General features: G+C 44.3%; 1 protein-coding gene across 4 annotated transcripts in view; it reads right to left on the bottom strand.

Moving 5' to 3' along the window:
* LOC141257542 (uncharacterized) overlaps positions 1-22062 on the bottom strand; it is a 174449-nt gene that overhangs the window by 100110 nt on the left and 52277 nt on the right. For all 4 annotated transcript variants that reach the window (XM_073672177.1, XM_073672178.1, XM_073672179.1 and 1 more), the window contains one exon: positions 21995-22062. This exon is cut by the window's right edge and continues 99 nt beyond it. In XM_073672177.1, coding sequence (XP_073528278.1) covers positions 21995-22062 — 68 coding nt within the window. The remainder of the gene's footprint in view (positions 1-21994) is intronic.

The following is a 22062-nucleotide window of genomic DNA, read 5'->3' as shown; positions in this document are numbered from 1 at the left end:
ACCCTTTGCTATCTTCTATATGCCGCCATCTATAGTGATCACGGCATATAGAAGATAGTAAGAGGAGAGGGGGTCGTCTACTTACCTCTCCGACGACCCCTGATACCTTCCAGGACCTGGCGTTGTTATGGCAGCTGGAGGTCACATGACCGCCTCCAGATCTGCCATATATGGTGTCCTGCTAGGCTCAGCCTGCAAGCTGAGTCCAGCAGGAGACACAGTGTGAAACTGTCAGCAGTGGTCTCATACAATGTAATATATGTCTATTACATTACATGAGATCAGTGATCAGAAAAATAAAAATTAATGTCCCATACAGGGACTGAGTAAAAATGGAAAAAAAAAGTAAAAAAAATGTTTTCAAACTGTTAAAAAAAATCACAAAATAAATAAAAATAAATAAATAAAATATTAAACCAATAAATCCGTATATTTATGCAAAAACAAAAAAAGTACACATATTTGGTATCGCCGCGTCCGAAACAACCCGAGCTATAAAACTGTCACACTAATTAACTCCTTCTGTGCACACCGTAAAAAAAAAAAAAAAAAAAAGGAGCAAAAAAACTATGCTTTTTCATCATATCGCCAAACAAAAAGTGGAAAAAAATGCAATCAAAAAGCAAAATGGAAATAAAAATGGTACCGCTGAAAACATCATCTTGTTCCGCAAAAAAAAAGCCGCCATACAGCTCCATCAGCCAAAAAATAAAAAAAGTTATAGCTCAGAATAAAGTGATGCAAAAAAAAAATTTTTTATATAAAATTGTTTTATTGTGTAAAAGCGCCAAAACATAAAAAAATATACAGTAAGTGTAGTATCACTGTAAACATACTGACCCGAAGAATAATGCTGCCTATCACTTTTACCACACGCAGAACGGCATAAAAAAAACCCTCAAAAAACAATTCCTGAATTGTTGGTTTTTGTTAATTTTACCTCCCAAAAAACGGAATAGAAAGCGATCAAAAAATGTCACGTACCCAGAAATGGTACGAATAAAAATGTCAACTCGTCCCGCAAAAAACAAGCCGTCACATGACTCTGTCGGCCGAAATATGGAAAAATTATAGCTCTCAAAATATGGCGATGTAAAAACTAAAATGCTTTTAGTGTGTGACAGCTGTCAGTCATAAAAACCCGATATAAATCTGGTATCACTGTAATCGCACAGACCTGAAGAATAAAGTAATCTCATCAATTATACCGCATGGGGAACGGCGTAAAAAATAAATAAAACCAATTCTTCACCTGCTACTGATTTGTTTATTATGTCTCCCAATGTGCTCACCACACATCTAGGTAAGTTCCCTAAGGGGTCTACTTTACAAAATGGTGTCACTTGTGGGGGGTTTCCACTGTTTAGGCACATTAGGGGCTCCCCAAATGCGACATGGCGTCAGCTAATTATTCAAACAAATTTTACATTCAAAAAGTCTAATGGCGCTCCTTCCCTTCCGAACCCTGCAGTGCGCCCAAACAGTGGTTTTCCCTCACATATGGGGTATCAGCTCGCTCAAGAGAAATTGCACAAAAAATTTTGGGGTCCATTTTTTTCCTGTTACCCCTGCGAAAATAAAAAAATTGGGTCTAAAGTAACATTTTTGTGAAAAAAGTTAAATGTTAATTTTTTTCTTCCACATTCCAAAAATTCCTGTGAAGCACCTGAAGGGTTAATAAAGTTCTTGAATGTGTTTTTGAGCACCTTGAGGGGTGCAGTTTTTAGAATGGTGTCACTTTTAAGTGACTTAAAATATGATGTGGTCCCTAAAAAAATGTTTTTGTAAATTTTGTTGGTAAAATGAGAAAACTTTTAACCCCTATAGCTCCCTAACAAAAAAAAATTTTGGTACCACTATCATGAAGTACAATATGTCACGAAAAAACAATCTCAGAATCAGGGGAATCCGTTGAAGCATTCCAGTGTAATTACTTCATAAAGTGACAGTGGTCAGAATTGAAAAAATTGGCCCGGTCACGAAGGCAAAAACAGGCTCTGGCGCGAAGTGGTTAATTTAGTATGGAAACAGATTTTGACTCGCCTGTGGAAAATCACAAAAGAGATTCTCCTGTGATTAATTGTTGGTGCCCATGTGACATGAATTAGCCAATAAATTATATCTTCAGTGTTTTAAATAGCCACATGGTAGGCCCTCTTCCTTTGTCACAATGGTGAAGACAAAGGAGCTGTCTGAGGACATCAGAACTGCAATTATTAGCAAACACAAGACTTCCAAAGGGTATAAGGCCACCTCGAAAGACCTTGGCATTCCAGTTTCAACAGTGCATAATGTTATTAAGAAGTTTGCCAAGCATGGAACCATCAAGAACGTCCCTGGACGTGGGGGAAAGGGGAAAATTGACAAAAGATGTCTTTGAAGATTGGTGATTTGAAGATGGAGGAAAAAACACCACGTCAAACATCCAAAGACCTGAAGGCCAACCTGGAACAATCTGGGGTCATGGTTTCAACAAGTACCATACGCTGCACACTAAACCAAGCAGAGCTTTATTGGAGAAGGCCAAGGAAATAACCATTGCTGAAGAAAAGACACAAAAATAAATGACTGATCTTTGCCAAAGAGTACCTTGACAAACCACAATGCTTATGGGAAAATGTTCTGTGGACAGATGAAACAAAAAAAGAGCTTTTTGGCAATGCAAAGCAACAGTTTGTTTTCAGATGGCGCAGTGAAGCATATAAGGAAAAAACACCTTACCAACAGTTAAGCATGGTGGAGGATCCATAATGCTGTGGGGTTGTTTTGCTGCATCTGGTATTGGAGGCCTTGAACGTATCACAGGAATCATGAAATCAGAGAATTATCAAGAGATTATAGAGGGAAATGTCCACTCAGTGTAAGAAAACTTGGTTTCAGTCGAAGATCATGGCTCCTCCAGCAAGACAATGACCCAAAGCACACATCCAAAAGTACAAAGGAATGGTTGAAAAAGAAAAAATGGACTGTTTTAAAATGGCCAACAATGAGTCCTGACTAGTGTTGAGCGAGCATGCTCGACACTGCTCGTTACTCGCCCGAGCATCATGCAACTCAGGATGTTCGACGAGCACCGAGCATTTCCGGGTTACTTGGCGGGAGCTCGGGTCTCCGCCCTGCACGTTTGGTGTTCTTTACAGAGCCAATGAACATGCAGGGATTGCCAGCCAGTCACTGTAATGCCGCAGTCATGTTGTTTGTGGGCATTACAGTGATTGCCTGGCTGCACAGCGTCACCTCGAGTATTTAAAACCGGGCGCCGGTTTTGGACACAGTCGCTCCGGATCAACCAGTGTAGGGTCAGTGCTGCTGAGTTAGGGAGAGATATATAGTGCGAAATAGGTAGTGTAGGGTCTGTAAAGGCAGCCAAATCAAACAAACAGTCCTTCTCAGGACTAATATCCATTCCAGATATCAGGCAGGCAGGCTGTATAGGAGACGCAGTGGTTATACCAGCAAACGCTGCATTACAGTCCTGTGTGCTCCTGTTGGTCAAATTGCTACACTTATCACCCCGGTCTCAGGGGCCAGGAAAAAAAATTTTTTTTTCATCTAAATCCTGTATTTTTTTTTTCCTCAGTCAGACTGTCCAAATACACATCTTATTAACCTTTTGGTATTTCCTCCCCCCCCCAAAAAAAAATTGAGTGTGTCTGTGACTGTTCAGACACCAATATATCTGTTTAAAAGAGTCTGGTGCAGGCCAGAAAAATAGAACTGTGGTTTTGCAGTTCCACAGGTCAAATCTCTGTATTATCCTGTTTTTGGCATTTTTGCCGTAAAAAAAAACTGTAATAGTGTCTCCCTGACTGGTCAGACACCAATATATCTGTGTAAAAGAGTCTGGTGTACGCAACATAACTATAACTGTGGTTTTGCAGTTACACGGGTCAAATCTCTGTATTATCCTGCTTTTGGCATTTTTTGCCGTAAAAAAAAACTGTAATAGTGTCTCCCTGACTGGTCAGACACCAATATATCTGTTTAAAAGAGTCTGGTGTACGCCACATAACTATAACTGTGGTTTTGCAGTTCCACGGGTCAAATCTCTGTATTATCCTGCTTTTTGAATTTTTTGCCGTAAAAAAAAACAGTAATAGTGTCTCCCTGACTGTTCAGACACCAATATATCTGTTTAAAAGAGTCTGGTGTAGGCTTGAAAAATAGAACTGTGGTTTTGCAGTTCCACGGGTCAAATCTCTGTATTATCCTGTTTTTGGCATTTTTTGCCGTAAAAAAAAACTGTAATAGTGTCTCCCTGACTGGTCAGACACCAATATATCTGTTTAAAAGAGTCTAGTGTACGCCACATACAGTGCCTACAAGTAGTATTCAACCCCCTGCAGATTTAGCTGGTTGACACATGCGGAATTAACTTGGCATTGTGACATTTGTACTGTAGATCAGCCTGGAAGTGGAAAATGCACTGCAGCAAATTTTGTTTTTTTTTGCTTTTTTTTTAAAAACGTTAAAAGTTAATTCAGAGTGTCATTTATTATTCAACCCCTCAAACCACAAGAATTCTGTTTGGTCCCCCAAAAGTATTAAGAAGTAGTTCAGGCACCAAGAATAATGAGCTTCACATGTGTGGATTAAAGATCTCTTTTGCCAGCCTTTTCTGACTATTTAAGACCCTCCCCAAACTTGTGAACAGCACTCAGACATGGTCAACATGGGAAAGACAAAGGAGCATTCCAAGGCCATCAGAGACAAGATCGTGGAGGGTCACAAGGCTGGCAAGGGGTACAAAACCCTTTCCAAGGAGTTGGGCCTACCTGACTCCAGTGTTGGGAGCATCATCCGTAAGTGGAAGGCTTATGGAACTACTGTTAGCCTTCCACGGCCAGGACAGCCTTTGAAAGTGTCCTCCCGTGCCGAGGCCAGGCTTGTCCGAAGAGTCAAGGCTAACCCAAGGACAACAAGGAAGGAGCTCCGGGAAGATCTCATGGCAGTGGGGACATTGGTTTCAGTCAATACCATAAGTAACGTACTCCACCGCAATGGTCTCCGTTCCAGACGAGCCCATAAGGTACCTTTACTTTCAAAGCGTCATGTCAAGGCTCGTCTACAGTTTGCTCATGATCACTTGGCGGACTCTGAGACAGACTGGTTCAAGGTTCTATGGTCTGATGAGACCAAGATCGAGATCTTTGGTGCCAACCACACACGTGACGTTTGGAGACTGGATGGCACTGCATACGACCCCAAGAATACCATCCCTACAGTCAAGCATGGTGGTGGCAGCATCATGCTGTGGGGCTGTTTCTCTGCCAAGGGGCCTGGCCATCTGGTCCGCATCCATGGGAAGATGGATAGCACGGCCTACCTGGAGATTTTGGCCAAGAACCTCCGCTCCTCCATCAAGGATCTTAAGATGGGTCGTAATTTCATCTTCCAACAAGACAACGACCCAAAGCACACAGCCAAGAAAACCAAGGCCTGGTTCAAGAGGGAAAAAGTCAAGGTGTTGGAGTGGCCTAGTCAGTCTCCTGACCTTAACCCAATTGAAAACTTGTGGAAGGAGCTCAAGAATAAAGTCCACATGAGACACCCAAAGAACCTAGATAACTTGGAGAAGATCTGCATGGAGGAGTGGGCCAAGATAACGCCACAGACCTGTGCCGGCCTGATCAGGTCTTATAAAAGACGATTATTAGCTGTAATTGCAAACAAGGGTTATTCCACAAAATATTAAACATAGGGGTTGTATAATAATTGACCCACACTTTTATGTTTAAAATTTAATAAAATTCAACTGAGCAACATAACTTTTTGGTTTGTAAGATTTATGCTTCTGTTCATAAAACCTACTCTCGTTTGCAGTTTGAAGGCTCTAACTTATTTGCATCTTATCAAACCAGCTAAATCTGCAGGGGGTTGAATACTATTTGTAGGCACTGTAACTATAACTGAGGTTTTGCAGTTCCACGGGTCAAATCTCTGTATTGTCCTGCTTTTGGCATTTTTTGCCGTAAAAAAAAACTGTAATAGTGTCTCCCTGACTGTTCAGACACCAATATATCTGTTTAAAAGAGTCTGGTGTAGGCCAGAAAAATAGAACTGTGGCTTTGCAGTTCCACGGGTCAAATCTCTGCATTATCCAGTTTTTGGCATTTTTGCCGTAAAAATAAACTGTAATAGTGTCTCCATGACTGGTCAGACACCAATATATCTGTTTAAAAAGAGTCTGGTGTAATCCACATAACTATAACTGTGGTTTTGCAGTTCCACGGGTCAAATCTCTGTATTATCCTGTTTTTGGAATTTTTTGCCGTAAAAAAAACTGTAATAGTGTCTCCCTGACTGGTCAGACACCAATATATCTGTTTAAAAGAGTCAAGTGTACGCCACATAACTATAACTGAGGTTTTGCAGTTCCACGGGTCAAATCTCTGTATTGTCCTGCTTTTGGCATTTTTTGCCGTAAAAAAAAACTGTAATAGTGTCTCCCTGACTGTTCAGACACCAATATATCTGTTTAAAAGAGTCTGGTGTACGCCACATAACTATAACTGTGGTTTTGCAGTTCCATGGGTCAAATCTCTGTATTATCCTGCTTTTTGCATTTTTTGCTGTAAAAAAAACAGTAATAGTGTCTCCCTGACTGTTCAGACACCAATATATCTGTTAAAAAGATTCTGGTGTAGGCCAGAGAAATAGAACTGTGGTTTTCCTCTTCCACGGTTCTAATCTCCTTTTTATTACCCTTTTTCCATTGATAGTGCGAGTGTAAGCTATTTTACTTCATTTACAATGGGCAAGGCGCGTGGCAAGGGACGTGCAACTGGATGTTCTGGTGATGGTGCGTGTAGAGGACGGGGCCGTGGCCAAGGTGAAAATGTGCCACAACCAAAAGCCACATCTTCTCGCTCCCACTTCTTGACCGAATTACTAGGAAGCACACTACAACACCAGTATTGCGAACTGATCAGTGTGAACAGGTTATTAATTGGATAGCAGATAATACTTCCAGTTACCTGGGCACCACCACCTCCGGTATGTCTTCCACACGGTCAAGTTTTAGTAGCCGTGAGTCTCGACCGCATACTCCTCCTCACCCCTGATGCTCCTTCCTCCCACCATGCCGAGTGTCGTCAGACAGCAACTGATACCACACTTGGACACTGAAGAGCTGTTCACTGGTCCATTTCCATATTTGTGTCCCTCGTCTGCTCCGCTTGAAGTGGTGGAAGAGGAGATCCCATGTAGCGATGCCCAAATATTTGAACAGCCACGGCCACAGGAAGTCGATGTTGGCAATTTGTCACAAGAGGTGGACGATAATGAGACACAATTGCCACGAAGTGAGGAGGAGGATCGTGGTCCGCAAGTGGAAGAGGAGGAGGTGGTGGATGATCTAGTAACTGACCCAACGTGGCAGGAGGACACGCAGAGCGAGGCCAGCATCACACAGGGGGAGGGAGGCAGAGCACCCCAACAGGCAGGAAGAAGCAGTGTGGTGGCCGCACACAGAAGGCGGGGAACAGTTCCCCGTAACACAAACACGAGGGACGCTGCCAGTACAACCGGTAGGTCTTCCAGGGTCTGGAATTTTTTTAAAGACTCTGCTGACCAAAAAGGCCATTTGTACCACCAGCCATGCCAGCATCAGCAGGGGTGACAAAACTACCAGCCTGACCACCACCAGCATGATCAGGCACATGGCAGCAAAGCACCCGACTTTGTGGGGCGAACCCCAGGGACCATGACCAGTGTCAGCGGGTGTCACCACTGCCTCTTCCACTGTTGTGCGTGTGATAGAACCCCCTGTTGTGCGTGCAAGGCAATCCCCGGACCATACTGCATGCAACGATGCCCCCTCCTCTCAGTCTTCACTTGTTATGGCAGTTTCTCAAGAAACAGCATCAATGTCCACGTCCACGTGCCACCACAGCGTTCAATTGTTCATATCCCAGAGCTTTGAACAAAAGCGCAAATTCGCAGCCAACGCCCCACAGGCCACAGTGCTAAATTAGCACATTTCACGACTGCTTGCGTTGGAAATGCTGCCTTTTTAGGCTGGTGGAGACGGAATCCTTCCGCAACCTTATGGCGGTGGCCGTCCCTCGGTACTCGGTCCCCAGCCGACACTATTTTACCCGGTATGCCATCCCCGCTCTACAAAAGCACGTGTCCCAAAACATCTGCCGTGCCCTCAACAACGCAGTTACTGGGAGAGTCCACCTGACAAAGGACACGTGGACAAGTGCTTGTGGCCAGGGATGGTACATCTCCCTGACGGCACACTGGGTAAACATACTGGAAGCCGGGACCCAGTCGGACCTTGGGACGGAACACATCCTCCCCACACCGAGAATTGCGGGCCCTATGTCAGTCAGAGTTGCCCCCACAGTGTACAGCTCCTGTGCATCATCCTCGTCCTCCTCCTCATGTTCAGCCTCCATCTCAGATATCACATCAGTTACAAGCTGGAAGCACTGCAGCACTGCCTCAGCCAAGCGGCAACAGGCTGTGCTGAAACTCATAAGCTTAGTTGATAAACCTCACACTGCTTGTGAGTTGTGGACAGCTGTGAAAGAGCAGGCAGATCTGTGGCTGAGATCGCTGAACCTACATCCAGGCATGGTCGTGTGTGACAATGGCCGTAACCTGGTGGCGGCTCTGAGGCGAGGCGAGATCACACACGTACCATGCCTGGCTCATGTGCTTAACCTCGTGGTTCAGCGGTTTCTTAAATCGTACCCCGAGTTGCCAGATCTACTCGTCAAAGTACGATGCCAGTCAGTTCATTTTCGCAAGTCGGCTACTGCTTCCACTGCCCTTGCTGTGTTGCAGCAGCGTTTGCTGCTTCCGGCACACCGACTGGTGTGTGATGTACCCACACGTTGGAACTCTACCCTCCACATGTTGCAAAGGATTTGTGAGCAGAAGAGAGCAGTTGTGGAGTACCAGCTGCAACAAGGCCGTCGATATTCAGGTCAGACTCCACACATAAGACCTCAGGAGTGGACCTGGATGTCTGACATACACTGTGTTCCAAATTATTATGCAAATAATATTTTCTCAGATTTTCCCAAATTACATATATGAATTGCAGTCATTGTAATTTTCCAGTCAAATAACTATTAGAGTACAATTGAAAGGTTTTTGTACAAACTGCCTATGATAACAGTATATTTAAAAAAAAACAAAAAACTCAAATTGCACTCAAAATGCATGTTCCAAATTATTATGCATAGCAGAGTTTTCAGCCTTTTCATTTTAATAAAGAACAAAAAAATGGTCATTTTTGAAATTATAAGCATTAGCAGGTTATTACAAACTGAAATCAAACAGTTTTCAACTCAAAACTTTATTCTAGGTGATGTTACATTTGCACATAGGACCCCTTGTTCGAAAGGAGCTTCTGAACTCTCTCGTCCATTGAATTTGTCAGGTTTTGGATGGTTTCTGCTTTAATTGTTTTGCATGAGGACAGAATACCCTCCCAGAGTTGTTGCTTAGATGTGAACTGCCTCCCGCCATCATAGACACTCCTTTTGATGATGCTCCAGAGGTTCTCAATGGAGTTGAGGTCAGGGGAGCATGGGTGCCACACCATAAGTTTGTTCCCTGACCAGAGATGCAGATGTGTTATGTGCAGCATGAGACGGGGCATTATCATGCATGAAATGATCTCGATGGTCCAGATGGATGGAGTGGAGGATGGCTGGTTGATGGACACCCCATGCAAACACGGCTACGGCGCTAACAAGGAGGAGGTGTAGTAATGTTTTGGGCTGGAATCATGGGAGAGAGATTGTCGGCCCTTTTAGGATCCCTGAAGGGGTAAAGATGAACTCCATAATGTATGTTGAGTTTCTCAAACAGCACTTCCTTCCATGGTTCAAAAAGAAGAACCGTGCATTCCACAGCAAGATCATTTTCATGCATGATAATGCCCCATCTCATGCTGCACATAACACATCTGCATCTCTGGCTGCTATGGGCATAAAAGGGGACAACCTTATGGTGTGGAGCATCATCAAAAGGAGTGTCTATGATGGCGGGAGGCAGTTCACATCTAAGCAACAGCTCTAGAATAAAGTTTTGAGTTGAAAACTGTTTGATTTCATTTTGTAATAACCTGCTAATGCTTATAATTTCAAAAATGACCATTTTTTTGTTCTTTATTAAAATGAAAAGGTTGAAAACTCAGCTGTGCATAATAATTTGGAACCTGAATTTTGAGTGCAGTTTGAGTTTTTTATTTTTTTTTAAATATACTGTTATCATAGGCAGTTTGCACAAAAACCTTTCAATTGTACTCTAATAGTTATTTGACTGGAAAATTACAATGACTGCAATTCATATAGGTAATTTGGGAAAATCTGAGAAAATATTATTTGCATAATAATTTGGAACACAGTGTATGTACCATCCTGACAAACTTTGAGGAGTCCACCAAGATGGTGAGTGGCAATGACGCCATAATTAGCGTCAGCATCCCACTTTTCTGTCTTTTGCAACGCTCTCTGCAGAGAATTAAAGAGGAGACATTGCAGCCAGAGTAAGATGAGATGGATCAAGAAGCCGTAGCGGGCGATTACACACAGCCCAGCCTCATCTCATCCCAACGTGCATTGGGGGACAATGAGGGAGAGGAGCAGGAGGAGGAGGAGGAGGAAGAACAGGAGCTGGTATCATGCGCTGTAGACGGTAGTACCTGTACAACTGTTATACCATCGGTTCAGCGTAGGTGACAGGGGGTAGGAGGAGAGCATGGTCAGTAGTCATCTTGGTGAGGACACGGAAGTCTTGCCCGTTACCAGTCTGGCAAGCATGACTGACTTTATGATACGCTGCCTTAACCGTGACCCTCGCGTTGTCAAAATGTTGGGTGACAGTCATTACTGGTTGGTGACACTTTTAGACCCCCGCTACAAGGAGAACTTTCACTCTCTTATTCCTGAGGTGGAGAGGTCTACAAAAATGGGGCAGTACCAGAAGGCCCTTGCTGCAGAACTCTTAAAAAAATTCCCATCTGAACACGCTAGCGGCAGAGGTCACAGTTCGTTGCCCAACCAAGGCGTACAGGCGAGAGAGACACAACTCCAATCCAGCAGAGGCAGGGGAACACTGTCAACATTCTGGGACAGTTTTCTGAGACCCGCCCAGCTTACAGGCCCTGAGGCGCGGGGTACTCTCACAAGGAGTGGAAAGTTTCAAAAGATGGTGAGGGAGTACCTTGCCGACCGTACCAGCGTCCTCCGTGATTCCTCTGTGCCTTTTAATTTTTGGGTATCCAAGCTGGACAATTGGAATGAACTCGCTCTGTACGCCTTGGAGATCCTGGCCTGGCCTGCTGCTAGCGTATTATCGGAGCGTGTTTTTAGTGCCGCTGGGGAAATTATAACAGATAAGCGCACTCGCCTGTCAACTGACAATGCTGACAAGCTGACCCTTATCAAAATGAACAAGGGCTGGATTGGACCAGACTTCTCATCACCACCAAATGACAGCAGAGTAACATAAAGTCAAATCCACTGTGTTATTTCGGGAGGTGTATTCCCATGCACCGCTTCACACCCACACATGGGTATACGCTTCCTCATTTCGGCTGTATTTTGCTCTTCTCCTTCTCCTCAGCCTCCACCACCACTATACCACCAGGGTGACCTTGGTCCGTGTTGCCAGCATTGCAAGTTCCTCTGTCCTAATTTTGGGCAGCTTTTGCTTGGAAGGCATAGGCAAAGACTATGGGAGACCCACTCCCCAATAATGGGAATAATGTTTTTAAGATACTGTACTGCATGGCTCTTGTTTGCCAGCATTGCAAGTTCCTCCGTCCTAATTTTTGGCAGCTTTTGCTTGGAAAGCATAGGCAAAGACTATGGGAGACCCACTCCCCAATAATGGGAATAATGTTTTTAAGATGCTGTACTGCATCGCTCTTCCAAGGGGCATTTAAACCGTCTTGTTAAGCTACTGCAACCTCCACGTCTCTTCCAAGGGGCATTAAAACCGTCTTGTTAAGCTACTGCGACCTCCACCACTTTTCCCAGGGGCATTGATATTGTCTTTTTATTCCACTGTGACATCCACGTGTCTTCCAAGGGGCATTAAAACCGTCTTGTTAAGCTACTGCGACCTCCATCACTTTTCCCAGGGGCATTGATATTGTCTTTTTATTCCACTGCGACCTCCACGTCTCTTCCAAGGGGCATTAAAACCGTCTTATTAAGCTACTGCGACCTCCACTTTTCCCAGGGACATTGATATTGTCTTTTTATTCCACTGCGACCTCCACGTCTCTTCCAAGGGGCATTAAAACCGTCTTGTTAAGCTACTGCGACCTCCATCACTTTTCCCAGGGGCATTGATATTGTCTTTTTATTCCACTGCGACCTCCACGTCTCTTCCAAGGGGCATTAAAACCGTCTTATTAAGCTACTGTGACCTCCATCACTTTTCCCAGGGGCATTGATATTGTCTTTTTATTCCACTGCGACCTCCACGTCTCTTCCAAGGGGCATTAAAACCGTCTTATTAAGCTACTGTGACCTCCACCACTTTTCCCAGGGGCATTGATATTGTCTTTTTATTCCACTGCAACCTCCACGTCTCTTCCAAGGGGCATTAAAACCGTCTTGTTAAGCTACTGCGACCTTCACCACTTTTCCCAGGGGCATTGATATTGTCTTTTTATTCCACTGCGATCTCCATGTCTCTTCCAAGGGGCATTAAAACCATCTTGTTAAGCTACTGCAACCTCCACGTCTCTTCCAAGGGGTATTAAAACCATCTTGTTAAGCTACTGCGACCTCCACCACTTTTCCCAGGAGCATTGATATTGTCTTTTTATTCTACTGCGACCTCCACGTCTCTTCCAAGGGGCATTAAAACCGTCTTGTTAAGCTACTGCGACCTCCACCACTTTTCCAAGGGGCATTGATATTGTCTTTTTATTCCACTGCGACCTCCACGTCTATTCCAAGGGGCATTAAAACCGTCTTGTTAAGCTACTGCGACCTCCACCACTTTTCCCAGGGGCATTGATATTGTCTTTTTATTCCACTGCGACCTCCACGTCTCTTCCAAGGGGCATTAGAACCGTCTTGTTAAGCTACTGCGACCTCCACCACTTTTCCAAGGGGCATTGATATTGTCTTTTTATTCCACTGCGACCTCCACCATTCTTCCAACGGGCATTGCATTTCCTCCTAATTTTAGTCAGCTTTTGCTTTTCAATGCATAGGCAAACACTAAGGGAGACCCACTCCCCAATAATGGGTAGAAGGTTTTTAGTATGCTTTAATCCACGTCTGTTTCAAGGGGCATTGCAGTTCCTCATAATTTTTGGAAAGCCTTCCATTCACTGCTTGGGCTAACAGTGCACAGGAGGACCAGTTGCTATAAATGGAAAAAATGGTTTAGTTAAGACCCTCTGACCTCCATGTCACTTCCAAGGGACATTGGAGTGCCTCGAAATTTTTGTTAGGCATTGTACTCACTGCATGCCCTATAACTGTGTAGCTGAACCACTCCTTTTGGTACAGAAACATATCCTACAAGACATGTGTGGTTGACTGGCCTGATATTGATGTGAATGATCCCTGTTCCTCCTGCTCTTTCTCCTTTGCCACCACCTCATCCATCATTCATCACCTGAAGCTTTGTTTTAACGGGAGTCATAGAACTGGGATAGTAGCAGGAAAACATCCAGCAATCCTCGGAGGAGGTAGGATATGCGCCAAAACGCTGACCACCTCAGGCCTATCCGCTACTAAATACATGCGCTTGCATTCCAAGAAAACAAAGCAGACACTAACTTCTATCATCATCATCATGCTCCTCACCTTGGCACTCTCAACTACCCTGATGGAGAAGCCAGGGCCCACCGGAGGAGTCTGGTTCTCTGGTGGGCTCCTCCAATGCTGCCCTAAAGCAGGCCAGGCTAAGAAAAGTGTGGGAGAAGTTCAGTGGAGAAATAGGGGCGGCTGGGGACCGTTTATGGACACCCAGCCACCCCCAGGCGGCTGGTGACCGAGTGTGGACACCCGGACGCCCCCTGGCGGCTGGGGACCGAGCGTGGACACCCGGCCGCTGGGCGGCTGGGGACTGAGCATGGATACCTCGCTGCCGAAGCAGCCAGAGGTAGTGGCCAGCTTCGGCCTCCTCCAAACTACAAGGCCCCATTTCAAGAGCAAGCTAGCAGTATGGTATTGCAGCCTGGGGATGGGTGGCAGGTTGCACACTTACGCTTGCATTCCAAGAAAACAAAGCAGATGCTAACTTCTATTATCATCATCATGCTCCTCACCTTGGCACTATCAACTCCCCTGATGGAGAAGCCAGGGCCCACCGGAGGAGTCTGGTTCTCTGGTGGGCTCGTCCAATGCTGCCCTAAAGCAGGCAAGGCTAAGAAAAGTATTAGGGAAGTTCAGCGGAGAAATAGTGGCGGCTGGGGACTGTTTATGGACACCCGGCCGCCCCCAGGCGGCTGGAGACCGTGTGTGGACACCCGGCCGAGAGGCGTCTGGGGACCGAGTATGGAAACCCGGCCGCCCCCTGGCGGCTGGAGACTGAGCGTGGACACCAGGCCGCAGGGCGGCTGGGGACTGAGTATGGATACCTCGCTGCCGAAGCAGCCATGACATGGTGGCCGGCGTCTGCCTCCACATGCCTAAAAGGCCCAATTTCAAGTGCAAGCAAGCTAGCAGTATGGTATTGCAGCCTGGGGGTGGGTGGGTGGCAGGCTGCATACTTGCGCTTGCATTGCAAGGAATGAGGGAGGTACAATTGAACACTGCTCTGGGAGAAGGACTTGCACGAGGATAGTTGCAAGTCTGCATCTTCTGATGCGGCAAGGATCACTTCTGATGGGCACACTTTTAGGCAGTGACCTGGGAGTCAGAGATGCTTCCAGGGGTCTTCCCCATGCTGTTCCCATGTCTTTTCAGCACTGTATGCATGTGTCACACAGCACATGGCCAGATAAGATTGTAAAATGTTAAAATGACATTTCCCGGTGAATGTATTTGTCACAGTTGAAAGCTATACAAAAGTGCAAAAACGCATAAAAATGCTACTTGTGAACATAGCCCAAGGTGTGGAGGAGTATTTTTGGTTTTAGTTATTTATTTTACCTTATACACAAGTCTTTACCCTGGAAAGGAAGTTCCTTAACTTATTTCACAGGAAAGCAGTTTCAGTTTTGTTTTTGAACATTTTATTTTGAGCCCGTAAAAGTGGCTTGATACCTCTGACCACGTTGTTGACAGCAGTGACCTGGGGGTCAGAAATGCTTCCTGGGGCGATGCCCATGCTGTCCCCATGTCTTTTGAGCACTGTCACTATCATTTTGGGCACTTTTTAGGCTTTCTACAGACTGCCGGGGGTGCAGCCGCAAAAATTCTCGGGTCTCCCATAGACTAACATTGGGCTCGTTGCTCGGGTCGAGCACCCGAGTATCACGGCGAGCTCGGCCCGAGCTTTGAGCACCTGAGCATTTTAGTGCTCGCTCAACACTAGTCCTGACCTCAATCCCATTGAAAATCTTTGGGGTGAGCTGAAATCTGCCATTGGGAAAAAGAACCCGGCAAACATTCAAGAGCTTGAACAAACTGCAAAGGAAGAGTGGGAGAAAATTCCAGCTGAGAAGTGCAAGAAGCTTATAGATGGCTACAAGAAACGTTTGGAGGCTGTCATCAATGCCAAAGGGTGTGCAACCAAGTATTAATTAGGGGTGCCATTATTGCTGCACATGCTATTTACTCTGTTTCTTCTTTGAAATTGCAAAATGGATGTAGAAAAACAATGTTTTATTGTTGCATTACTTTGGACCACTAATTAAAAAATCCTGAGGATATAACTTTAGACCAAAATCCAGCGAGGATATAACTTTAGTACATTTCCATTTATTTCTGAAGATATTGTACAGGCTATGAAAAAATGAATGGATGCCAATAATGGTGAGCAGCACTGTAAATATTAGAAAAAATTAAGCATTGCATTCCTTCTCCAACAGTGGACAGGTATGTATATAGTTGATGCCACGTTGTATCGGTCCTATTGTTGACCCTTATTTGTGTGTTCTCTATATGCATTGGGCTGTAATGTAGCACAAAAGGATCAATCAAGGACCTACATATTTCACAGGCCTCATCCTTGTTCCCTCCAGTACTATACAGATAGCCGCAGCACCAAAATATTGAAATTTGAAATATTTTAACATATATGTCAAAAAAAGTTTAAGGGATCATGTCTGGTCTGATGACGATATAAACCTGTAGATATAGTGTTAATCTGTGGGTTAATAGCGTTATGAAGGTGCCATCCTCAGTACTGAAAGTGCAGTCCCCGGTAGAAAATATTTTTTTTTCTCCCTGAAGCCGCCATCTTTCATTTATGCAGACGTGCCCAGAAGAATTATAGTCACCGCTCACAACAATGAGAGTGGCGTCTGTAAGCATACCCCCAGCACTGACAGCTAGCTTTGCAGTGCATCAGAGCCGACAGTCAGTCAGTGCCGGGATGTGCTTACAGATGCCGCTCTCAGCTCTGTGAACAGTGAGTGTAATTCCTCTGGGCACGACTTCAAGACTGAAAGTCGGCAGCTGCAGGGAGAAAAAAAGTTTCTTTTTTCTCAGGTGCCGTACATTCAGTACTACAGCTGAGCACTTTCATAGCACTATTAACCTGCAGATTAAACCTATATATGCAGGTTAATAGCATTATCGGACAAACAGGTTCACTTTTGGGGGTTTTCCAGAATCAAGAAAGAAATGTGGCTACAGGGTAGTAAATGTCATAAGGCAACAGGACAGCGCTGTTCCTGACAGTCTAAACATCTGACCACTTCAGCATATCACTAGCTTCGGCGGTGATGTTTAGGCAGACGGCAAAAGTTCACTGAGGACAGTTATGACTCTATTCTTATCTAAAGCAATGAAGTCTCATCTGCCTTCAATTCTAACTAGAATATGATGCTTAAGCACAGAGAAGGTATATTAAAGGCAAGCTGACAAGAGATTCGTGTGGCCTGAACCATGGACAGCATGAATCTAACCCCGGCTGTGTTATTGCAGCTGTGTACTATGCATCTCAGATAACAAATCTGAGGCAGATCCCTGGTGGCTTCTCTCTGTCCTGCTTCTGTAGACAGTCAGGGCACTCCCTAAACACATAGAAGAGAGGGAGACCGGTCAGTTTAGAGGAGAAGAGCAGGTAGGAGCCTTAAAGGGAATCTGTCAGCAGATTTTTGCTACCTCATCTGAGAGCAGCATGATGTAGGGGCAGAGACCCTAAATGCAACCATGTATCACTTAGTTTACAGAGTGCAGCAGTTCTGACACAATCAGAAATTTTAGATTTAGCAATGCAGCAGAGCTGAGCAAGCTGCTCCACCCACACAAGGCTCTGTGTTCACATTTACAGTGAGCTGCTTATCACAGGAGGGGGTGGAGTCGGACGAGTGCCCATATGCCAGCTAGTCACAGCAATGATAATCACCAGGTGATAAAACCTTCAGTGTAGGTAAACAAAAGCACACAGCCTGACATGCAACACAACGTTGAATTCTGTGTTTTAACCCCTACCTCATGCTGTCCTGAGATTGCATAACAAAAACCCGCTGACAGATTCCCTTTAAGGAACCTGCTATGGACTCGTTATCCAAAACCTACTGTCCCCGACCGGATTTTCAAAGATTATTTTCCCTGAAACACAGCTTTTCAGAGTAAAACATTCAAGCATGCAACAATGGAGCCAGTGTATGAATTATGCTGCCTGTGGTTCGGGCACCATGAACCAGCTAGCAGGTTCTCTTTAAAATCCAAGATCCCTGAACGATCTTTCCACCAACAAAAAACATTGAGTGACATTCAGCGTAATTGACGCTGCTGAAATAAGTAGGAACCGTCAGCAAACTTTACCAGTGTGACAATGAACATCAGTAAAGAGTGGAAAAATCCGTTGTCTGCTAATGGGTCATGGAGGAAAGTATTGGGTATTTTGTAATCTTTTACAGTGGTGTAAAAAAGTGTTTGCCCCACCCCCTTCCTGATTTCTTATTCTTTTGCATGCTTTTCACACTTAAATGTTTCAGATCACAAAACAAATTTAAATATTAGATAAAGATAAGACAAGTAATCACAGAATGCAGTTTTTAAATGAAGGTCTTTATTATTAAGGGAAAAAGAAATCTAAACCTACAGGGGCCTGTGTGAAAAAGTGATTGCCCCCACCCGCCCACTCCCATTAAAACATAAATTAACTGTGGTTTATCACATCTTTGGGAAGCTGAGTACAATTTCCCTAGTCACAAATAGGCTTGATTACTGCCACACATGTTCTCAATAAAGAAATCACTTAAATAGGACCTGTCTGAAAAAGTGAAGCAGACCAAAAGATCCTTAAAATCTAGTCATCATGCTGCGATCCAAAGAAATTCAGGAATAAATGACAAACAAAGTAATTGAGATCAAACAGTCTGGAAAATGTTATAAAGCCATTTCTAAAGCTTTGGGACTCCACTGAACCACAGTGATAGACATTGTCCACAAATGGCAAAAACATGGAACAGTGATGAACATTCCCAGGATTGCCCTGCCGACCAAAATTACCCCAAGAGCGCAGCGAGGAATCATCCAAGACCTCACAACAACATCCAAAGAGCTGCAGACCTCACTTGCCTCATTTAAAGTCAGTGTTCATGACTCCACCATAAGAAAGAGAATGGGCAAAAATGACATGCATGGCAGAGTTCCAAGACGAAAACCACTGCAGAGCAAAAAGAACATAAAGACTCATCTCAGTTTTGCCAGAAAACATCTTGATGATCTCCAAGACTTTTGAGAGAATACTCTGTGGACTGACGAGACAAAAGGTGAAGTTTTTGGAAGGTGTATGTCTCAGTACATCTAGTGTAGAAGTAGCACAGCATTTCAGAAAAGGAACGTCATTCCAACAGTAAAATGTGGTGGTGGTAGCGTGATGGTCTGGGGCTGTTTTGCCGCTTCAGAACCTGAAAGATTTGCTGTGGTAAATGGAACCAAGAATTCTGCTGTCTACCAACAAACCTGAAGGAGAATGTCCGGCCATCTGTTCGTGATCTCAAGCTGAAGAGCACTTGGGTTATGCAGCAGAGCAAAGATCCAAAACACACCAGCAAGTCCACCTCTGAATGGCTTAAGGAAAACAAAATTAAGACTTTGGAGTGGCCTAGTCAAAGTCCTGACCTTAATCCTCCACCTAGGTTTTAGAGGAGGAAACTAGAAAAAAAATCTAAGCAAAAAATGTTGTCATGATACCCTGTTAAGGGGGAGGGGGTCTACTGCTGACACTGTTATGGGGTAATGTACCCCAATTCTGTTAATATCCCCCATCCTGGTATATTTGGCCCCCTCTTTCCTGCTATACGTGTCCCTCATCCCCATCCTGGAATGTATGGCACCCCTCATCCTGGTATGTATGGCCTCCCTCATCCCTCTTCCTGGTATGCTTAGCACCCCTTATCCTGGTATGCTTGGCACCCACTGAACCCCCTCACGCTGCACACAAAAAAAATAAACAATTATACTCACCTCCTCTCTCCTCCAGCGCCCTTACACTGTGAGATGCTGTGCCGGAATAGTCACTGCTCCCCACGTCAGGACTGTGTGTGTGGGGACCAGTGACCATTCACTCGCCTTAATAGCGCACACACTGCAGCCGCAGTGCGGTTCCTGCTGCCGCTCTGTGGTCTGTGTTCAGGCTATTAAAGACCATGAATATTCACTACAATCCACTCCCACGCCCAGCAATGAATATTAGTTTTATTTAGTAGCGGGTACAGTGTAGGCTGCCTCCTGTGCCTCGCTCCTCTGCCGCTGCCACTCCCCCCACATCCCACAGCCACAGTATATATATATATATATATATATATATATATATATATATATAGAAGAAAAAGATCAAAAGCAGCACCAAAGAAAAAACAGGTGCAAAGCCCTCCAGGTACACACCAGTCCTGTATACATCAGAAAAAGAGAGTGGAGGCAGCACACAGACGGATAGATTAATGATGTATTGATTGTATCTGTATCATGTCTGAAATGTATTTATTATCATAATTACTGCTAAATCAATTTGTGTGATTAACCAGGTTTAAATACTTGGCACATTGCACTTTCACATTGCTTGAAAAAGGTCCACACCTTTGGACCGAAATGTTGTTACAGCCACATGGGCTAATAAAGAGAAGATTATTTCACTATACGTCTGTGCGCTGCCTCCACTCTCTTTTATATATACAGTATAGACCAAAAGTTTGGACACACCTTCTCATTTAAAGATTTTTCTGTATTTTCACGACTTTGAAAATTGTACATTCACACTGAAGGCATCAAAACTATGAATTAACACATGTGGAATTATATACTTAACAAAAAAGTGTGAAACAACTGAAAATATGTCTTATATTCTAGGTTCTTCAAAGTAGCCACCTTTTGCTTTGATGACTGCTTTGCACATTCTTGGCATTCTCTTGATGAGCTTCAAGAGGTAGTCACCGGAAATGGTTTTCACTTCACAGGTGTGACCTGTCAGGTTTAATAAGTGGGATTTCTTGCCTTATAAATGGGGTTGGGACCATCAGTTGTGTTGTGCAGAAGTCTGGTGGACACACAGCTGATAGTCCTACTGAATAGACTGTTAGAATTTGTATTATTTCAAGAAAAAAGCAGCTAAGTAAAGAAAAAACGAGTGGCCATCATTACTTTAAGAAATGAAGGTCAGTCAGTGAGAAAAATTGGGAAAACTTTGAAAGTGTCCCCAAGTGCAGTTGCAAAAACCATCAAGCGCTACAAAGAAACTGGCTCACATGAGGACCGCCCCAGGAAAGGAAGACCAAGAGTCACCTCTGCTTCTGAGGATAAGTTTATCCGAGTCACCAGCCTCAGAAATCGCAGGTTAACACCAGCTCAGATTAGAGACCAGGTCAATGCCACACAGAGTTCTAGCAGCAGACACATCTCTTCAACAACTGTTAAGAGGAGACTTTGTGCAGCAGGCCTTCATGGTAAAATATCTGCTAGGAAACCACTGCTAAGGACAGGCAACAAGCAGAAGAGACTTGTTTGGGCTAAAGAACACAAGGAATGGACATTAGACCAGTGGAAATCTGTGCTTTGGTCTGATGAGTCCAAATTTGAGATCTTTGGTTCCAACCACCGTGTCTTTGTGCGACGCAGAAAAGGTGAACGGATGGACTCTACATGCCTGGTTCCCACCGTGAAGCATGGAGGAGGAGGTGTGATGGTGTGGGGGTGCTTTGCTGGTGACACTGTTGGGGATTTATTCAAAATTGAAGGCATACTGAACCAGCATGGCTACAACAGCATCTTGCAGCGGCATGCTATTCTATCCGGTTTGCATTTAGTTGGACCATCATTTATTTTTCAACAGGACAATGACCCCAAACACACCTCCAGGCTGTGTAAGGGCTATTTGACCAAGAAGGAGAGTGATGGGGTGCCACGCCAGATGACCTGGCCTCCACAGTCACCAGACCTGAACCCAATCGAGATGTTTTGGGGCGAGCTGGACCGCAGAGTGAAGGCAAAAGGGCCAACAAGTGCTAAGCATCTCTGGGAACTCCTTCAAGATTGTTGGAAGACCATTTCCGGTGACTACCTCTTGAAGCTCATCAAGAGAATGCCAAGAGTGTGCAAAGCAGTCATCAAAGCAAAAGATGGCTACTTTGAAGAACCTAGAATATAAGACATATTTTCAGTTGTTTCACACTTTTTTGTTAAGTATATAATTCCACATGTGTTAATTCATAGTTTTGATGCCTTCGGTGTGAATGTACAATTTTCATAGTCATGAAAATACAGAAAAATCTTTAAATGAGAGGTGTGTCCAAACTTTTGGTCTGTACTGTATATATATATATCGGACTGTAAGACGCACCCCCCACTTTCTTCCAAAATATTGGAGGAAAAAAGTGCGTCTTATAGTCCGAAAAATATGGTATATTGTAAGATCAAATTCCCTAGTGATATAACTTTACCGCGATATGTGAAACAGCAGAAGACATTAGCTGCTGACATATTCATGTCCAATTCATACTCCGGAAGC

The sequence above is a fragment of the Phyllobates terribilis genome, unplaced genomic scaffold (genome assembly GCF_046119375.1).
Source record: "Phyllobates terribilis strain yellow unplaced genomic scaffold, ASM4611937v1 Scaffold_3__8_contigs__length_932513732, whole genome shotgun sequence".
Lineage (NCBI taxonomy): Eukaryota > Metazoa > Chordata > Amphibia > Anura > Dendrobatidae > Phyllobates > Phyllobates terribilis.
This window is presented reverse-complemented; position numbering and strand designations above follow the sequence as displayed.